The sequence below is a fragment of the Hippocampus guttulatus genome, chromosome 2 (genome assembly GCF_054856545.1).
Source record: "Hippocampus guttulatus isolate MCC_2025c chromosome 2, RoL_Hgut_1.0, whole genome shotgun sequence".
NCBI classification, from domain to species: Eukaryota; Metazoa; Chordata; class Actinopteri; order Syngnathiformes; family Syngnathidae; genus Hippocampus; species Hippocampus guttulatus.
Genome location: NC_141262.1, coordinates 23599162 through 23615706, shown reverse-complemented (window position 1 = coordinate 23615706; position 16545 = coordinate 23599162). Strand labels below are relative to the sequence as shown.

General features: G+C 44.1%; 3 protein-coding genes across 3 annotated transcripts; 2 read left to right on the top strand and 1 right to left on the bottom strand.

Annotated features, from left to right (window-relative positions):
* Nucleotides 1-34: 34 nt before the first annotated feature.
* On the bottom strand, nucleotides 35-3129 carry LOC147209114 (mitotic spindle assembly checkpoint protein MAD2A-like). The gene is made up of 5 exons (XM_086104737.1): nucleotides 2877-3129; nucleotides 2166-2312; nucleotides 1626-1746; nucleotides 549-652; nucleotides 35-482 (listed from the first exon to the last, which is right to left on the bottom strand). The coding sequence occupies exons 1-5, from the start codon at nucleotides 2938-2940 to the stop codon at nucleotides 310-312; spliced, it is 609 nt and encodes a 202-aa protein (XP_085960863.1). The 5' UTR covers nucleotides 2941-3129; the 3' UTR covers nucleotides 35-309.
* Nucleotides 3130-4037: 908 nt separating this feature from the next.
* Nucleotides 4038-11278, top strand: sh3gl2b (SH3 domain containing GRB2 like 2b, endophilin A1). The gene is made up of 8 exons (XM_086104735.1): nucleotides 4038-4252; nucleotides 6466-6534; nucleotides 6617-6833; nucleotides 6998-7131; nucleotides 7216-7374; nucleotides 7490-7593; nucleotides 7654-7784; nucleotides 8394-11278. Exons 1-8 carry the CDS (start codon nucleotides 4208-4210, stop codon nucleotides 8588-8590), a joined length of 1056 nt encoding a protein of 351 aa, XP_085960861.1. The 5' UTR covers nucleotides 4038-4207; the 3' UTR covers nucleotides 8591-11278.
* A 1229-nt stretch (nucleotides 11279-12507) lies between these two features.
* LOC147209112 (acidic leucine-rich nuclear phosphoprotein 32 family member D-like) lies at nucleotides 12508-16489 on the top strand. The gene is made up of 7 exons (XM_086104730.1): nucleotides 12508-12675; nucleotides 13979-14128; nucleotides 14213-14335; nucleotides 14414-14597; nucleotides 14678-14775; nucleotides 15571-15643; nucleotides 15729-16489. Exons 1-7 carry the CDS (start codon nucleotides 12622-12624, stop codon nucleotides 15809-15811), a joined length of 765 nt encoding a protein of 254 aa, XP_085960856.1. The 5' UTR covers nucleotides 12508-12621; the 3' UTR covers nucleotides 15812-16489.
* The last annotated feature ends 56 nt before the right edge of the window (nucleotides 16490-16545 follow it).

Below are 16545 nucleotides of genomic sequence, written 5' to 3'. Positions count from 1 at the left end.
AAACCATATCGTAATAGACGATCTTTGACGGACCCTCCTCCACCTCCTCCTCATCCTCTCTTGTCTCTTCTGTGGACTGCAAAGCGAACGTAAAGCAGCTCCCTCGCTGCGTGCAATCCTCATCACGAGTGGGCGCCAAGTGGACGAGTGTCTAGTCCGTCAACGTCTTTTCTTCGCATTCGAGTCAATTTTGGAGCCACGGAGATGTCCGTTGTTTATTGTTATTATTGTATGACAGTGTGAAATGTTTGGGGTTTTCTTGAGTTTTGGCTGCTGTTGATGTTGCCCACCCCGCGCTTTAAAAGTGTTTTAAAGTGAGCACGTCTTCTTGTAAGTGACCATGCTGCACACCTTGTGGATGCTCGTGGTGAAAGAGCGGAGGCGCACTTCCTCCGGTTGGTTGATGCGGTGCGGGCCGGACTCCTCCCACTTGTCGGGAATTGCGAGGTCTTTGTCAGTGTAGATCAGGAGGTTGAAGCTACCTGAGGGGCGGGGGGCAGAACGTGAGAGGAAAATCTTCCCAGAAGCGAGCGTACGGCTGATCTTACATGGCGTTTCCAGCAAGGGTAGGAAGGTCACGGAGGCGGTGATCTGTCGGAGAACCGAGCGGATCTCACCCTGGATGGTTTGAATGGATTTTTCTCGAGGGGCACTAACAAACAAATCCCAATCAATACTTATGCATTACATATTTATGCTGTGTGGGGTTTGCATGTTCTTGTTGAAGTTTGTGACACAAAATGCTGTACTGCCATCTTGTGTCTCCTCAAAACTCACTTGTATTCTTTGGCATTCGACTCAGCATGACTTAGATTTGTTCTTGGTTTTACTGTTCGGTGCTTTCTACCGTCTTTATTACCGATTTGTTTTACTATTTATTGTATATGTTAAATTGCTCCGCACTTTGTATGCAGCAATGGCTGTTCGAAAGTGCTCTATAAATACAGTTGAGTTGAGTTGAGTTGTGGCACCTATGGTGTAATGAAAAATTGCGCATTTGATATTATAAAACCGGCTTGAGAGTTTGGACCTTTAATTGTAAATTTCAACGATTAGTGTAATTACAATACACAAGAAGTGACTTCTGTCTGTCTGGTGGAGGCCTGAAGCCGACTGCATGCATTCGCGTGAGAGGAAGAAAGTAGGGGTTTAACAAGTAAAAAACGATTTGAATAGGAAAATTAGATTTAAAAGATGCAAGTGGATCGATTTTTTACACTTCAAAATATATCAAGATACACATGTAAAATGACAACAGCAATTGCATCATACCCTCTCGAACTGATCCGTACCAAATGAATCATACACAATAGAGGTGTTCACTTAAAAATCAATCCCAATTGCACCCCATTTTTCGAGATATGTATTGAATTGTCTATTGGCAAGATGCACACTCCAAGAAGAAAGTCTCTCCATTTTCAGCTTTGGACTTTGCTAGTACTTTAGCATTTTTCATGACTAATAAGGCTCATGTGTGATAAATGTCACAGTGATGTTTGTTTTATAGTTCCAAATGGATTTTAATCATATGGGGTTTTTTTGTTACAGTTTTGAATGGATTTTATTCATAAAAGGACTGGTAACTAACCAGTGGTCAACGCTCAAATTAAAATGGCAGCACCCACCTGCACTCCATGGCCGACTTGTCACACTCTATGTCAAACTGCCAGCGCTCCAACACCTCGTCCGTTTCCAGACATGTGATTACCAACACCAGCTTCTGTACGGTGCAATTGAGGAGCCACTCTGCACCATGATACAAGGGGATTGCAATGAAATGTTCTGACAGGCAAACCTGGGTTTTTGTCTTAAGTCTGACTTGACCAGAGTTTTATTTCACACGTTCCGTGAGGGAGGGCCGCTTTAGAGGTCAGCCTGAGTGCGCCCCCGCCTTTGCTGCCATACATTAATGGAGTATGTAAATTGTTTGGTCTAAGGAAGAACTGGAATGACTTTAAGGCCAGTGAGCACCCAGAAACCTGCCACACACACACGCGTGCGCGTACTCCCTGTGCAGCCCAAAATTTTATAAAAATAATTTTTGGAGGGTATGAATTACACAAGGCACACTTAAGCGAAAACCTTCAAGTTGCATGGCATGAGTGCCAGCAACACAACATAATGTAACTATTCAAGCTAGCAAACATCACACTCTGTCGACTAACCTTTGAGCTGTGTCATCACACTGTCAAGATAGTTCTTCAGTTCAGGATCTGAGGTGACTTGGAGGCTCATGTCATACTGGCTGACTCTGGTGAATTGCTCCGGAGGATAGATGCCACGCTGGTACAGGATGCTGTTGATACCAAAACCTGTGGAATGAGGAATAAATGTCAGCATAAAACTCATCGTCGTCTGCTGTGCATGCATGCATGCAACTATGGTACAATTTCAGCACCTCAAAAACAATGCATGGGTCACCCAATTACTGATTGACCTTGCCATTATCATGACACTTTTAATTATGTTTTGAGTTAAGTCAGGCGTCTCACATAGCATTTTTCATGACTAATAAGGCTAATGTGTGTGTGATATATGTCACAGTGATGTTTTTTTGTTTTACAGTTTTGAATGAATTTGAATCATATGTTTGTTTGGTTTTTTTTTTTACAGTTTTGAATGTATTTTATTCATAAAAGGACTGGGAACTAATCGTTAGTTAAGTCCCTGTGTGCCAATCATGCTGAAACCTAAAGCAGATTTTTTTTTTTTTAAACGTCTGGGTTCTTACCGGTTAAGTGCAGAGTGTGAGTACTTTTTCCGTTACTGGAATTGTCCTCAACAGTACAATACTCTGGTCCAAAGAGAATGTTTACCAAATTATGTTCGCGATTTTTGATGGTGGCACTACGGGTAAAGTTAGGATAAATACTTACAAAAGAAATCAGCCACAAGCTCCGAACTTCCTTTGAGCGTAATTCCTTTCAGTGTGCTGGTCATTGTGTAGTTTGATTTTCGTCGCCTTTTGACCTTTTTAACGTTTTAATAAACAGTTACTTTAACGTTTTAACAAACGGTTACCGTGTTCTTTTTTTCGCTCAAGTTGCTGAAATGTTGCCCGCGGTTTTGTTTGAAAATGGCCTGCTTCTTAGACTGCTGCGCATGCGCCAATGCTTTTTCTTCTTCTCGTTTGGCGTCGACACTACAATTGTGAAACGTATTAGCGCCATCTGCCTTCGGATTTGGAATCGCTATCGTTCTTTCTGTCTGTCTGTCAGTCGTTTGCCTCCCTACAGAGTTTAAATAAATAAATAATTCGTTTAGAAGGTTTTTAAGCAGGCTAGTTGGTACATTCTCACAATTCAGAGGTCGTGAGTTCTTGTCTGGGCTCCGGCCTTCCTCTGTGGAGCTTGTATGTTCTCCCCGTTCGTGCGTGGTTTTTCTCAGAGTATTCCGGTTTCCTCCCACATTCCAAAAACATGCATAGCAGGCTGATTGAACACTCTATATTGTCCCTAGGTGTGAGTGTGAGCGCAGATGGTTGTACGTCTCTGTGTGCCCTGTGATTGGCTGGCAACCAGTTGAGGGTGTCCCCCGTCTACTGCCCAAAGAAGTCTGGGATAGGCTCCATCACCCCCGCGACCCTTGTGAGGATCAAGCAGATCGGGAAATAGATGGATAAATGGATATACACTACAATAAGAAGCTGCTTTTTTTATAACTTGCTTTCAAGTACTTAAGTTCAGTTCAACGAGGTGCACGAGACAATCAAAACATCTAGAAATTCAAAAGTGGTGTTACTCGCTAGAAATTAAATTAATTAAAATATGTAGCACAACAAGTAGTGTTAACATGTAAGAATTTAGTTTTTAAGGTGACCCTTAGTGGAACGGGCATATTTGACCGGGAACACAAAATTGTTCAATTCGAAATGAACACAACATGGGGGTTAAAAAACAAAAACAAACACCAAAACAAAAAGCGTTGCTGCAGAGATCGTTTGTATTATGCAGATGACAGCTCGATTGAAGCACAAAAAGAGGCCTGGATCCACGACTTCGGCAAACCATATCGTAATAGACGATCTTTGACGGACCCTCCTCCACCTCCTCCTCATCCTCTCTTGTCTCTTCTGTGGACTGCAAAGCGAACGTAAAGCAGCTCCCTCGCTGCGTGCAATCCTCATCACGAGTGGGCGCCAAGTGGACGAGTGTCTAGTCCGTCAACGTCTTTTCTTCGCATTCGAGTCAATTTTGGAGCCACGGAGATGTCCGTCGCGGGGTTGAAGAAGCAGTTCCACAAAGCCACGCAGGTACGGGATCGTGCGCGCGCATCTCCAGCATCCTCGCCAACATCCAGACATAAACACGACGCGCCCGCCAGGTTGCCTTCCAAGCAAATTTCCATGTTTTTCTAAATTTCCTTACACACTTGTGGCCCTCTTCCAGTTTGTCAACCATTTTAAAAGGAATTGTGCGTGTTCGCGTGTGTGGAAGCATGTTTTATGGGTGACTGGCACGCGCATGGTGGGATGTAAAGTTACGTAAGAGCGAGGCCTTTGAGACGGCGTCTCTGATTGGCAGTTGCTGCACACAACAGGGAATTCCCTGCATCCTCCATCACAGCATCTTTCCTTCCTACACGTCCCCTCCATCGCCCCCAGTGCAACTCCCAGCCCCCTCCCAATGTAAGATGTGCACCCCCAAACGTCCGTATCGAACCTTTGACCCTGCCCACATTTTGTGTGTGTGCGTGTCCTTTGAACAATTCACTCCCATCATCCCGTTTCCCAGCCGCAAACAGTAAATGTGGATATTCCCACCGAGGTGGGACAAATCTCTGTATGTTGGTGTGTGGGTGTGGGTTTGGGTTTACGTCAGAGCTGAGGTGCCACAGCGTGGCCGCCGCCATCATCAGACGTGGGAAACGTGACACCTCAGTCACCTAACTGAATAAAACATGAGCAGAAGGGCAAGGAAAGCTGCCAGGCCTTTACCTTGACTGGGTTGATACAGTATAACTACATCTGTGTAGAATATGTGTGTTGGATGCATGTGCCTTTAAAGCAGGGGTGTCAAACTTGTTTTTGTCGCGGGCCACATTGTCGTTACGGTTTCCCCTCTGAGGGCCGTTATGACAATGAATTTTGTAAAACCATATAATTTTTAACTACCTCCACATTTTACATACACAGCGAACAACAAATTGATGGAGAGCTTGTTTTGAAATCAGAAGTCAAGAATAACGGCTTGTTCAAATATTGTTGTTATGGATTAGATATGACAATTTGGAATTTTGGTTCAGACTTTAGGAAGCATCATGCAAGTTGACATGTTTGATTTGCTTTCGCGGGCCACATAAAATGATGTGGCGGGCCAGATCTGGCCACCGGGCCTTGACTTTGACATCTGTGCTTTAAAGGAATGTGGCCTTGCGTGTAATGTCATAAGGTGTAGTAGCGCTATAGAGCGCTTTAGCTCAGGGGTCAACAACTCTGGTCCTCGTGGGCCAATATCCTGCATTTGTTTTTCAATGTTTCCCTCCACCAACACACTTGCTTCAAATTATCAGGATAATTAAAGTGCTCTATGGATAAAGTCGGCAACACAGTTAAAAGGCAGACAAACTCAAAAGTCACCAATGCTACGGTAGTACACGAGAATGGTGACCATAAGACGACAAAAATAATGCCTTCATCTCACATTATTATGTTTATCCATCCCTTCCTTGATTCACAAATATAGTTGGAGCCCGACTCACATATTGGGTCACTTTTAAGTCAAGGCACCACTGTATTTCTCTTCATCTTTTATGCCATATTATTCCCAAATTAATTTGTCACCATGGATACCATCCTCACAATGGCACAACCGTCTTGATTTTACAACAAGCTGAAAAGGCTTTTGTTTTGGCGGGCTTTCGAATCCAACATGGATAATCCCCCCCGCTGTTCAGAGGATGGTGTTACCATGGCAACCACACACGTTTGAGGGGCGGCCGAGTGCAACATGCGCTGCGGTTGGCCAGGTCAATAATTGATGGACCTTGAGGGAATCACACGTGCCGTTAGTGTGCGTACATGTTGAGGTTTGTGTTGGCTTGCAATTAAAATTGATGGGGTGCTCATCTGTCACCATTGAAGATCTCTGCAATTGTGTGTTTCCACTTCCTGTCTGATGTGTAGCCACATCTACAGCAAACGCATGCACACACACACACACACACACACATACATATGAGGCCTCGCCTGAGGAGGGCAAGATGGAATAACTTCCGGAGATGTTTATGTAACATGAGGAGGGCCCAAGGGCTGTATCTCTATGGTAACTGCATCCTCACGCCGCATGTTTGTGTCTTGGTGCGCTTTCATTTTTTTTATTTTTGGCCTCGAGTCGGAGAGGTGTGTTTTATTTGACCCCCCTGGTCATGTGACCCACTGCAGCTCAGTTGTGCTCTTCTTCATTCTCTTCGTGTACATCTTTGCACTCTTTGTCCTTACACTCTTCTTCTTCATGCTCTGCGCAGAAAGTCAGCGAGAAGGTGGGCGGCGCCGAAGGAACCAAGCTTGACGATGACTTTAAAGAAATGGAGAAGGTAAATGCGTTGACGTGATGAGGATGACAACAAGACGCGAGTATCTTTAGTGCTGATGTGTGTGTGTGTGTGTCCCTGCAAGAAAGTGGACGTGACCAGCCGAGCGGTTTTGGACATCATGACTAAAACCACAGAGTACCTGCAGCCCAACCCGGCTTCCAGAGCCAAGCTCAGCATGATCAACACCATGTCCAAAATCCGGGGCCAGGAAAAAGGACCCGGATACCCACAGGCTGAGTCCGTTCTGGGAGACGCCATGTTGAAATTTGGACGGGAACTCGGGGAGGAATCCTGCTTTGGTAAGGAATCTCCTCTTTCTCAACCAACGACCATCCTCATAATCCTTACACATATCCTCACGCTCATTCTTTGTATCATTCGCATTTTATGCTTGTCATCCGGGTCCTCATCATCCTCCTCCCCTTCATCTTTCTTGACCTCACCCTGGTCCTCCCCCACCCAGGCCTGGCACTCCTTGACGCGGGTGAGGCCATGAAGGAGCTAGGCGAGGTGAAGGATGCTCTGGATATGGAGGTGAAACAGAACTTCATTGACCCGCTGCAGAACCTCCACGACAAAGACCTGAAAGAGATCCAGGTGAGTGTTACAAGGTAGCCAAAGGAGATCACAACCAACACACATTCACACTCATGTGTCCTTCCTCTCACTGCCCCTCCTCAGCATCACCTGAAGAAGATGGAAGGTCGCCGTCTGGACTTCGACTACAAGAAGAAGCGTCAAGGAAAAGTGCAAGACGACGAGATCAAACAAGCCCTGGAGAAGTTTGATGAGAGCAAGGAGATCGCAGAGCAGAGCATGTTCAACCTTCTAGAGAGTGACGTAAGACCTCCACCTCGTCTGTGGATTACTTTGAAAGGCTCTCATTGATTAGACCAGGGGGGCCAGTACTGTACATCAACCGGGAGAAGTGAGATTCAGTCTAATTGCGTTACAGATTGAGCAGGTGAGCCAGTTGGCGGCACTGGTCCAGGCCCAGTTGGAGTACCACAGTCGCACCGCTCAGATCCTTCAGCAGCTCTCCAGTAAGATGGACGAGAGGTAGGCAACAACGACCTCTGACCTTTCGTTGTTATTCTTCTGAAAGCCTCCAACCTTCAGGATAAAGGAAGTTTCCAGTAAGCCCAGGAAGGAGTTTGTTCCGAAACCGCGCATGACCTTGGAGCTGATGCCACCCAGTGAGAGCCACAATGGTGGCCTCCACTCTGCCAAATCCCCCGGAAGATCACCAGGTACAAAAATTCATATATAGCTGCCTACCTACCCAGATACCAATTTACCGACTTAGATACATACCTTGGAATGAAATAACCAACCTAGGTACCAAGCTTGTGAGGAACTATAGTCGTAGTGTCGCCATAGTTCCTACCTTGGTACCTACCTATATACCTTATAATCTTGCAACGTATCTAGATAAATTGGCACCTAGGTAGGTACAGTACTTACCTACAATAACTACTGTACTTAGAAACCAATGTACCAACTTTGGTACCTACACTTACCTAGGTTCCAATTACCAAGGAACTAAAATAGGTGGGTCACCATGGTTTCTAAACAGTTAGCTATCACATATTTTGACTGAACAAAAGTCTCCTATCTTAATGCTAACATCGTGCAAAGCGCCTTTCGCTGGCTAATGGACATCGGCTTAAATGATAGGGTAATTGTAAACCTTCAAACAACTGCTACTTTAACACAGCTGGACCCCCGAGCCAAGGAGCTGCATTGACTCGTTGTCCATTTAAATAGCTTATACGATCTGGTCTGTCTAATAAGTTTGCAAGTTTAAAGTGTTGAAAACTGCTTGTGGAACTCTGGTGTGTGTTGCGCGTGTTTCGCAGCCCCGCTGGACCAGCCGTGCTGCCGGGCGCTCTACGACTTTGAGCCGGAGAACGAGGGCGAGCTGGGCTTCAAGGAGGGCGATGTCATCACTCTGACCAATCAGATCGATGACAACTGGTATGAGGGAATGATCCACGGCCACTCAGGCTTCTTCCCCATCAACTATGTTGACATCTTGGTGCCGCTTCCGCATTAAGGCCCCGCCACCCACACGGCCATCGCCACGGTCCTGTCTTAGCATCCTCTTCGTGTCTTCTTTTGCCGTGCTTTGTGCGACTGCGTTTATGTGGGAGAAGGCGAGGCTGCGGGACTCAAAGGGAGCGAGCAAATGACCACATGATGTTTGCTAGCTTGGTGCTTCACGCCAACGAGCAGCGCCGCTACCGTGTGGGGTAGTCGCACTGCGTGTGTGTGTGTTGAGTATGTGTATTGTCTTCTTTGCGTTGTTCCTGTCAGGGCGCCTTCGCATGGCTCTCGCCTTGTCTTCTTTTCCTCCTTCTCACACCACTTTGGGCTGTTTGCATGAGCTAGCCCCTCTAGTGAAGCAGCAATGCATCATGGGATCACAGCTGCTCGGCAATAAGTAAAAAAAAAAATAAGGAGGGGCGTTGGACGGGATTAGGCGAACACTTCCAAGTTGTTTTTTGTGTTAAGAGGCTGCTTGTTGACTCTTTATGTGGCTTTTTCATGCGTGATTGATTGATTGGTTGATTGATTGATTGGTTGGTTGATTGATTGATTGATTGATTGATTGATTGATTGATTGATTGATTGATTGATTGATTGATTGATTGATTGATTGGAGTTACATACCACAAGATCACAGTTGTGAATTGTGAGTGATTTAGCGGCAAAGGCAGTAGTCGTGGCTTTGTTAAATATCACCAGTCAGTATCTATCCGGTGTATTCAACCTAAACAGCAATGCAAACCACACGAGTGTACTGTACTGCATATTCCCATGGTGGGGCCCCTTATGGCGTCCATTGTGCTCATATGTGGTTGTCTTGTGTGCATGCCGGCATCCTCCACATCACCGAAAGGAATCGAAACAAGAGTTCAGCCCTGCTAACGAAACTGTATTCAATGGCAACGCCGGTCCGTAAAGGCGAATGTGTTCACACAGTGAGTATTTAACACAGTGGAGGGATGGAACAAAGTACAAATGCTTTCTTCTATACTTATGTTGCTTTTTGCTTAAAGGCGGAGTTTTGCTGTTTTTTTTTTTTTTTTTTTTTTAAATTAAGAAACAACCACGTACACCCCTTGCAACTTCACATTGAACTGAAAGCTTGGGCTTCGGGATCTTTTTGATTTGTAATTGATTTTGCATTCCAAAACATTTATTGTTGTCCTAACACTATCATGAATAAGTCATGCTATCAATATAGCAGTTGTGGCTAATATCGCCTTGTTTACAATTCTAATGCTAGCTTATGATTGCTAGCGCTGTTTTGTTGAAGCTTGGCTGCCTACTCTGTGACTATTTAATACTGTACAACATAGTCACTTTCATAAGACTGCACGGCACTGTAAAATGAGGCTACATTTGAATCTTGCTCGTGGTTGTAACTGCAAAATTCCCCTTTTGCTATTGTTTATCTGATAACTTCAATTTTTCACTCTCCATTAAAAAGAGCTATGACAATAGACGTTCCATTCCTCGGTTTGTCCAAAAAGATTTGTTACTTTTTTCATCCTCCACTGATGATGGTATGAAGTTAATCGACAGAGGAAACGTTATTCTGAGATCTCAGTTGACTGAAATCTTGGAGTGTTATGAGTGAGAAAAAAAACGGACAGATTTGGAGAGGGAATTGGTTAATGTGTTTGACTTCAAGAATGATAAGTGGGACACACGTTCTGACTTGTGCCAGCCTAAAAACTACCAGCTTCTGGTGTTGGAAAATGCTGTCTCATCTTTTAAAAAAAAAAGAAGGTGTTTTTCCATTGGTTATCGACTGATAATTGAGCATGTTCTGTAAGTTGATTCATCAATGTTAGCAAAGCAATAGGATCATGTTGCTTTGCTAGCATAAAGGTCAAACTAACTACCTTTTTCTGATCGCATAAATGTCGAGCCAACACTATCTAGCTTTTTCCTTTTGTATTAAAGGACATTTCAGAGTCTGCACTTTTTTTTTTTACTTTAATCACTACTTCTACTTTTACCAATCTTTACAGATTGTGAGTACTTTTACCACTTCTGATTTAGTGAAGCACAAGTTGATATTCTTGAGAATTGACCCTGCATAAAACACAACACACTTTCGATATGAACAGCTATTCACTGTGAGGGCAATAAAAAAATTCAATATTCCAATTTGATAAGCTACATTTGTGCGATGCATGCTTTGCGTCATGGTGGGCTGATGCTCTGTTGCGTACCTCCATCGTACCCTTTTTGAGAGCTTTTTTAAAATGATTTTGTCTTTGTCAATGGCGGTGTGTATTTTGACCTCAGTGAGGGACCCGTGCGGCTTACGTCATCACGTCACGTCACCGCTTTGAGTAAACATAGTTGAAGATGTATGCAACGGTATTTTGCCAGTCAGACTAGAATTGAAGTGATCATGTGACCTTGCTTTGCCTTGCGGCTGTATAAAATAGCCTCATGACTGCCCAGTGTCTTCTGCTGAATTACGTGTACCTTATTTATTGTATTTATTTTTATTTATTCCTGTGTCTTATTTTTTCACGTGAAAGAGTATACACCTGTGGCATACTTTGGAGCCACTGGGTGGAAGAGGTGTGGTCGACACTAGCCTGTAATACTAACTGTTGCTCTCCTCGTGTTGGATGATGATGATATATACAACCAGTTTATGTATATCTGCTTGTTGTGAGAAGACCTGCAATGTACTGACAATAAAGGATTAACACTACCGTTGTTCACTATTTTTAATAAAGGAAACAAGTCCCATTAAAGATCCTGTAAAATTAATATTCGTTTCTAAATATAGATGAATGCATGTAGAGTGCAGTAGTGGAATGATAAAGCCATGTATATCTTATAAATGAAATGTATTATTATTATGGGGCGGCCCGGTAGTCCAGTGGTTAGCACGTCGACTTCACAGTGCAGAGGTACCGGGTTCAATTCCAGCTCCGGCCTCCCTGTGTGGAGTTTGCATGTTCTCCCCGGGCCTGCGTGGGTTTTCTCCGGGTACTCCGGTTTCCTCCCACATTCCAAAGACATGCATGGCAGGCTGATTGGACGCTCTAAAATTGTCCGTAGGTGTGAGTGTGGGCGTGGATGGTTGTTCGTCTCTGTGTGCCCTGCGATTGGCTGGCAACTGATTCAGGGTGTCCCCCGCCTACTGCCCGGAGACGGCTGGGATAGGCTCCAGCACCCCCCGCGACCCTAGTGAGGATCAAGCGGTTCGGAAAATGGATATTATTATTATTATTATTATCGACAATGGACTGAAAATCAATAGATTATCATGTAGTTTGCAGATGTGCCCACTGGGAGGCTTGTGGGGGGGGGGGGGGGGAGTTGTTTTCGTCATGATTCCGTTTCCCTCCTTTCTTCTGACGCATTTACGTGCCCCCCCCCCCCAAACAGTCGGACATTTGCAGTCTTAAAAAGCTACGTAAAGTCATCGTTTTTCGACGAGTGTGCACTTCGGAGAGGTTATGTGTGTGTGTTAGAGCACGTTCAAGAGAAAGGCACTTCTATACAGAAAGAATAAGTCAACAAAATCAACCCCTATAACCCATTTTAAAGCGAATCGACATTTGAGTTACATGACATGATAGGTCTTGCCACCACACGTATCGTTTCTTAGTTAGGTTCAGAAAAGCAGCACACAACATTTAGGGCAGTAAATGTCTGACCCACTTTTTCACGCGGAGCATTGAGTTGAAAGTTAAAAAGGCATAACACGATCACACACCGGAAGTATTACATCAATAAAATTAAATGAACGTAACCTGAAAGAAATCACACATAAAGAACGTGTGATGATTTTCACAAAACGTATAAAGTTTTTTTCTGAAGAAATATCAATTGATTAAGTTGTACTATTCTGTAACTTTATTTTAAATTACACTCAGAGCTCTGCTTCCAATAGTATGAAAGTCTCCACCGGAAGTACTCAATTCCCCCCCCCCCCCCCCAAAAAAAAACCCTTCGCACTCATCCGGTGTGTTTTGCACCAGAGAGGATCGTGGACAAACAAGTTGGTCGAACCCGAGACCCGAACTGAATCCAAAACCGGAGGAAATGGACTTAAACCAAAGGCTATCGTTGGAGCTGCAGCAACGGTCACCGAAAGACGTAAGTCTCGGCTTCTACTGTTGAGTTTGCAGACGTTGCGGCCAAGAAAAAAAACAACAAAACAGCCGGAGTGAGGCTGATGAGCACATGGCGCACTCCTTCAGCATTCCGAAACAGTCCTAATGGAATGGAAATGTGCAAATGATGCGCCAGGCTGAGGCAGGTATTCCGGAGTAAAGGGGAATTAAATCGCTGAATTTCCCCTGCTTTGGAAGCCGATGTCTTCATCCGGCCGTGCAGACACATGGCGCCATGTTCTTTATTGTAGTCTGCGTGTGTGTTTCGCGTGTACATTTTTGTCAACTTTTGTATCCAACAGAGACAACTTCTACATCGTTGTGTAGTGTGCTTGGCTTATGTTAAATTTAAACAATCCCCCGAACATATATGAAGCCAATCGCCGCAGAAGCACACGTGCTCGAAACATCAATAGGAGCGAAGTTGAAAAATAACTTGCGGCGCGATATTGAACGCAAACTAATAGAAGTATCGCGTTTTAGTATGCTGATGTAGACTTTTCTTGAACTACCATGACCGTTTTTATGATTGCGTGCGTTGTAGTTGGACGGTTCCAAGTATTAGTCGGAGCCCGGCTCCGTGGCGCGTCACGCCGCGCAGCTAACGGCGTGCTAACGCTAGCTACCAGCTAGTCGAAAGCTTCTTCGTTACGAATACTCAGACCTGACTTTGTCTTCAAGTCTGACCTCAACGTCAACCTTACTTTGGCCTCCTATATCTGTATACGCCTACAGTACCAATAAATATTAGCTCGAACGGGGTTCGGTTAGCAACGATTGTTTGTGACTTTCGGCTTGTCCAAGCACAGGGATTCCTTGACTTTTGCGTTGAATTGGTTACATTTTAATAAAGGAGAATAGCACTGTATTAAATCACAACAGAAGTAAAGAAATAAATTGGTTATATAAAGTGTAGTAATTACTGTAAAAGTTCAGTATTTGTGTGTTGTGTGTTTATCTTTAAGGGGCGTGACCTAGTGACACGACAAATTGGGTCTGGAGACCCCTAGTTAAAAAAATAATAATTGGGGCCCTCTTAAGCCGTGGTAGCATTAGGGTTGCATCGTGTACTGGTACACGGTCCACTCGTAAAATACCACAATATCTCAAAGCCGTGGTAGCATTGGTTTGCATCGTGTACTGGTACACTGGTAAAATACCACAATATCTCAATGTCTTTTTTTTGTTTGTACCAGTATTCCTGCATAGATAAAGTAAAAATAGGTGAAAGTGTTTCTTAGTTCCTCAGTATAGCTTCACCACCCTGTTGGTTCAATCACACTCAGGTCCAGGAGTTAGTTCTGGACAACTGTCGTGCCGTTGACGGGAGAATTGAAGGCATCACAGAAGAGTTTTGCAATCTGGAGACGCTGAGCCTCATCAATGTGCGCCTGACCACTTTAGAAGATATTCCCAAACTGGACAAACTGAAGAAGGTGGGCACATATATCTGCATGTATTTGTTCTCAGGCACCGCATTGTTAAAAGTGGAGAAACTGAGTCTGTTTGGATTTTTGCAGTTGGAGCTAAGCGACAACAGGATATCGGGGGGTCTGGAGGTTCTGGCCGAGCGGCTCAAGAGCCTGAAGCATCTTCACCTCAGTGGCAACAAGTTCAAAGACATAAGCACCCTGGAGCCACTGGTAGGTCTAACGAGGAAGCTAAATCAGAGGTGCTATAACCCAATTACTAAATGCCTGTGCATTACCCCTCCCCATCAGAAAAATCTGCCTCAGCTGAAGAGTCTGGACCTTTTCAATTGCGAGGTGACCAACCTGGCTGACTACAGAGAGTCCATTTTCAAGCTGCTCCCCAACCTCACATACCTGGACGGCTTTGACATTGATGACTGTGAGGGGTCCGACTCAGAGGGTGAAGTGGATGGACCCGACGACGATGATGAAGGTGAGACTTCAGGTCCTCGTCTTCAGCACCTTAACAGACTCAGCCCACTAAGGCCGTTAATTTTATTTTTAAACTCCCAGGCTGCGAATCGGAAGACTTTGAGGACGAAGAGGAGGATGAAGAGGACATTGTGGCTGTAGAGGACTATGATGAAGATGATGACAGTGGTGATGATGAGGTGAATGCACACAACCTGAACGAGGCGGTGGGATTGGAAAATTTATTGGAAATTAAACTCCCTTAGAATGCTTAACTGGGCAATTCTGGAAATAATCCTAAATATGTGCATTTTGTTTTGTCATAAGGGGAGACATCCATGCAAAATAAGAGTTAAAAAGCATGACATTTCAATACATTTACAAAAGTAGAACTTAAATGACTCAACAATTCTTTCCTTGAATAACTAAAGTGTGCATGTTGAGTTAAATATCACCCCCCCCCCCCAAGTCCCAACACTTGATTTGTAGTTTAAGTGTTTTTGTGCTTTCTACTGTCTTTGTTTTTAATTTGATGTTGTTGATTTATTATTTTTTAGTCCATTTACATCACTTTATATACACCGGTGGTTGTTTTAAAGTGCTCTATAAATACAGTTGAGCTGTGAAAAACTAATAAAAAATGCTGTGTGTGGCTTCAAATGGTGGGGCCAGGCCTTGTGAGTGACGTGAGCATCAGCAAATGAGTGCTGTTTACCTGTTAGCCAGATTTGTGGCTTGACTCGTGGCTATGGGCAGCGCATATTCGAACGTGCTCATGATGTGTTTGTTCAATTAAGCGATTAAAAGTGTACCGGAAAATCCTCACTTTCAACCTCTATTTCTGATTTCTCTCTGTTTCCTCTTGTTATCTGTCTGTTTAAGAGGGAGGAAATTTCATCTGTACATGTATGTAACATACAGCACAGATGAAATTTCCTCTGTATGTTACACATACAGCACATTTGACAAAGTTGTGCTTGATGTCATCTCTGCAGGACGGACACGTGAACGGAGATGTTGACAGTGACGAAGATGTTGACGATGAAGAGGACGATGAGGATGATGATGGTGCGTGCATCACCCCCCCCCCCTCCCAAAAAAGAAAAAAAAAAAAACAAAAATCCACCCACACACTTTTTTGTTGTCCCAGCAGATGAAGGCTCATCTCCAGCCAAAGGAGAAAAGAGGAAGAGGGACCCTGAAGATGATGATGAAGATGATTTAGACGATGATTAATTCCCATCTAACCTCTCTCTCTGCACCTCCCGGGCTGCATTCCATTTCTCCAAGTGGTACCCTCCCATTGATGACACGTCAATCTTTTTTTGTGTGTGTGTGTTTGTGCGTTTTTTTTTCTTTTCTGTTTTTTTTTTTAACTGGCACAGAAAGCTAAGTTGACTTTAAAAGTTTGACAGGACATGATTCAGATTTGTGTCTGATGTCGCTGCTGACATCATCCCAAAGTTTCTCAGGACTTAAAGCTTTTGTTCTGCCGGCACAAGAAGGTTGTTTAGAGTCTTCATTAAATGCCACGCAAGAAGAACTTTAAGTGTTTTGGACATTGATTGCTGGAACAGTCACTTCTACATTTAGGTAAGGTAAATCTGCGATGCCACAGGAGGTAATTGCACCCAAATGTCCCCCCAACGAACCAACTGATGATGTCATCAATCCCCCCAAGTGCTCAGGGCAAAATGTTACCCCTCTTTTATTTTTCTTGCCAATTACATAATCCCCCCTCACCCGCCCTAGAGAAATGTTGTTTGTCCGGGGGAGAGCTTTTTATCCCCCTCCTCATCCTACCCACTTTGCCTTTACGTTTACACTGTTTTGTTTTTGTTTACTCTCTGTAAATTAAAGGAAAAACTACGAAAAAAACACAAAAATGGAGTTGTAAATAAAATCTTAACGTTTTGCTTTTTCTGTCTCATTTGGATTGAGTTCCTAGACTCCCCATCAGCCTTCAAAGG

Bases quoted from the DNA above. Each gene is read 5' to 3' on its own strand.
- LOC147209114 (XM_086104737.1), bottom strand. From the start codon at position 2,940: ATGACCAGCACACTGAAAGGAATTACGCTCAAAGGAAGTTCGGAGCTT. The intron at 2,313-2,876 runs GTAAGTATTTAT...CTCATTCCACAG, and splicing joins GCTTGTGGCTGATTTCTTTT to GTTTTGGTATCAACAGCATC. The intron at 653-1,625 runs GTGGGTGCTGCC...TTTGTTTGTTAG, and splicing joins AAGTCGGCCATGGAGTGCAG to TGCCCCTCGAGAAAAATCCA.
- sh3gl2b (XM_086104735.1), top strand. From the start codon at position 4,208: ATGTCCGTCGCGGGGTTGAAGAAGCAGTTCCACAAAGCCACGCAG. The intron at 4,253-6,465 runs GTACGGGATCGT...TGCTCTGCGCAG, and splicing joins AGTTCCACAAAGCCACGCAG to AAAGTCAGCGAGAAGGTGGG. The intron at 7,785-8,393 runs GTACAAAAATTC...CGTGTTTCGCAG, and splicing joins ATCCCCCGGAAGATCACCAG to CCCCGCTGGACCAGCCGTGC.
- LOC147209112 (XM_086104730.1), top strand. From the start codon at position 12,622: ATGGACTTAAACCAAAGGCTATCGTTGGAGCTGCAGCAACGGTCACCG. The intron at 14,129-14,212 runs GTGGGCACATAT...GGATTTTTGCAG, and splicing joins AACTGGACAAACTGAAGAAG to TTGGAGCTAAGCGACAACAG. The intron at 14,598-14,677 runs GTGAGACTTCAG...TTAAACTCCCAG, and splicing joins ACCCGACGACGATGATGAAG to GCTGCGAATCGGAAGACTTT.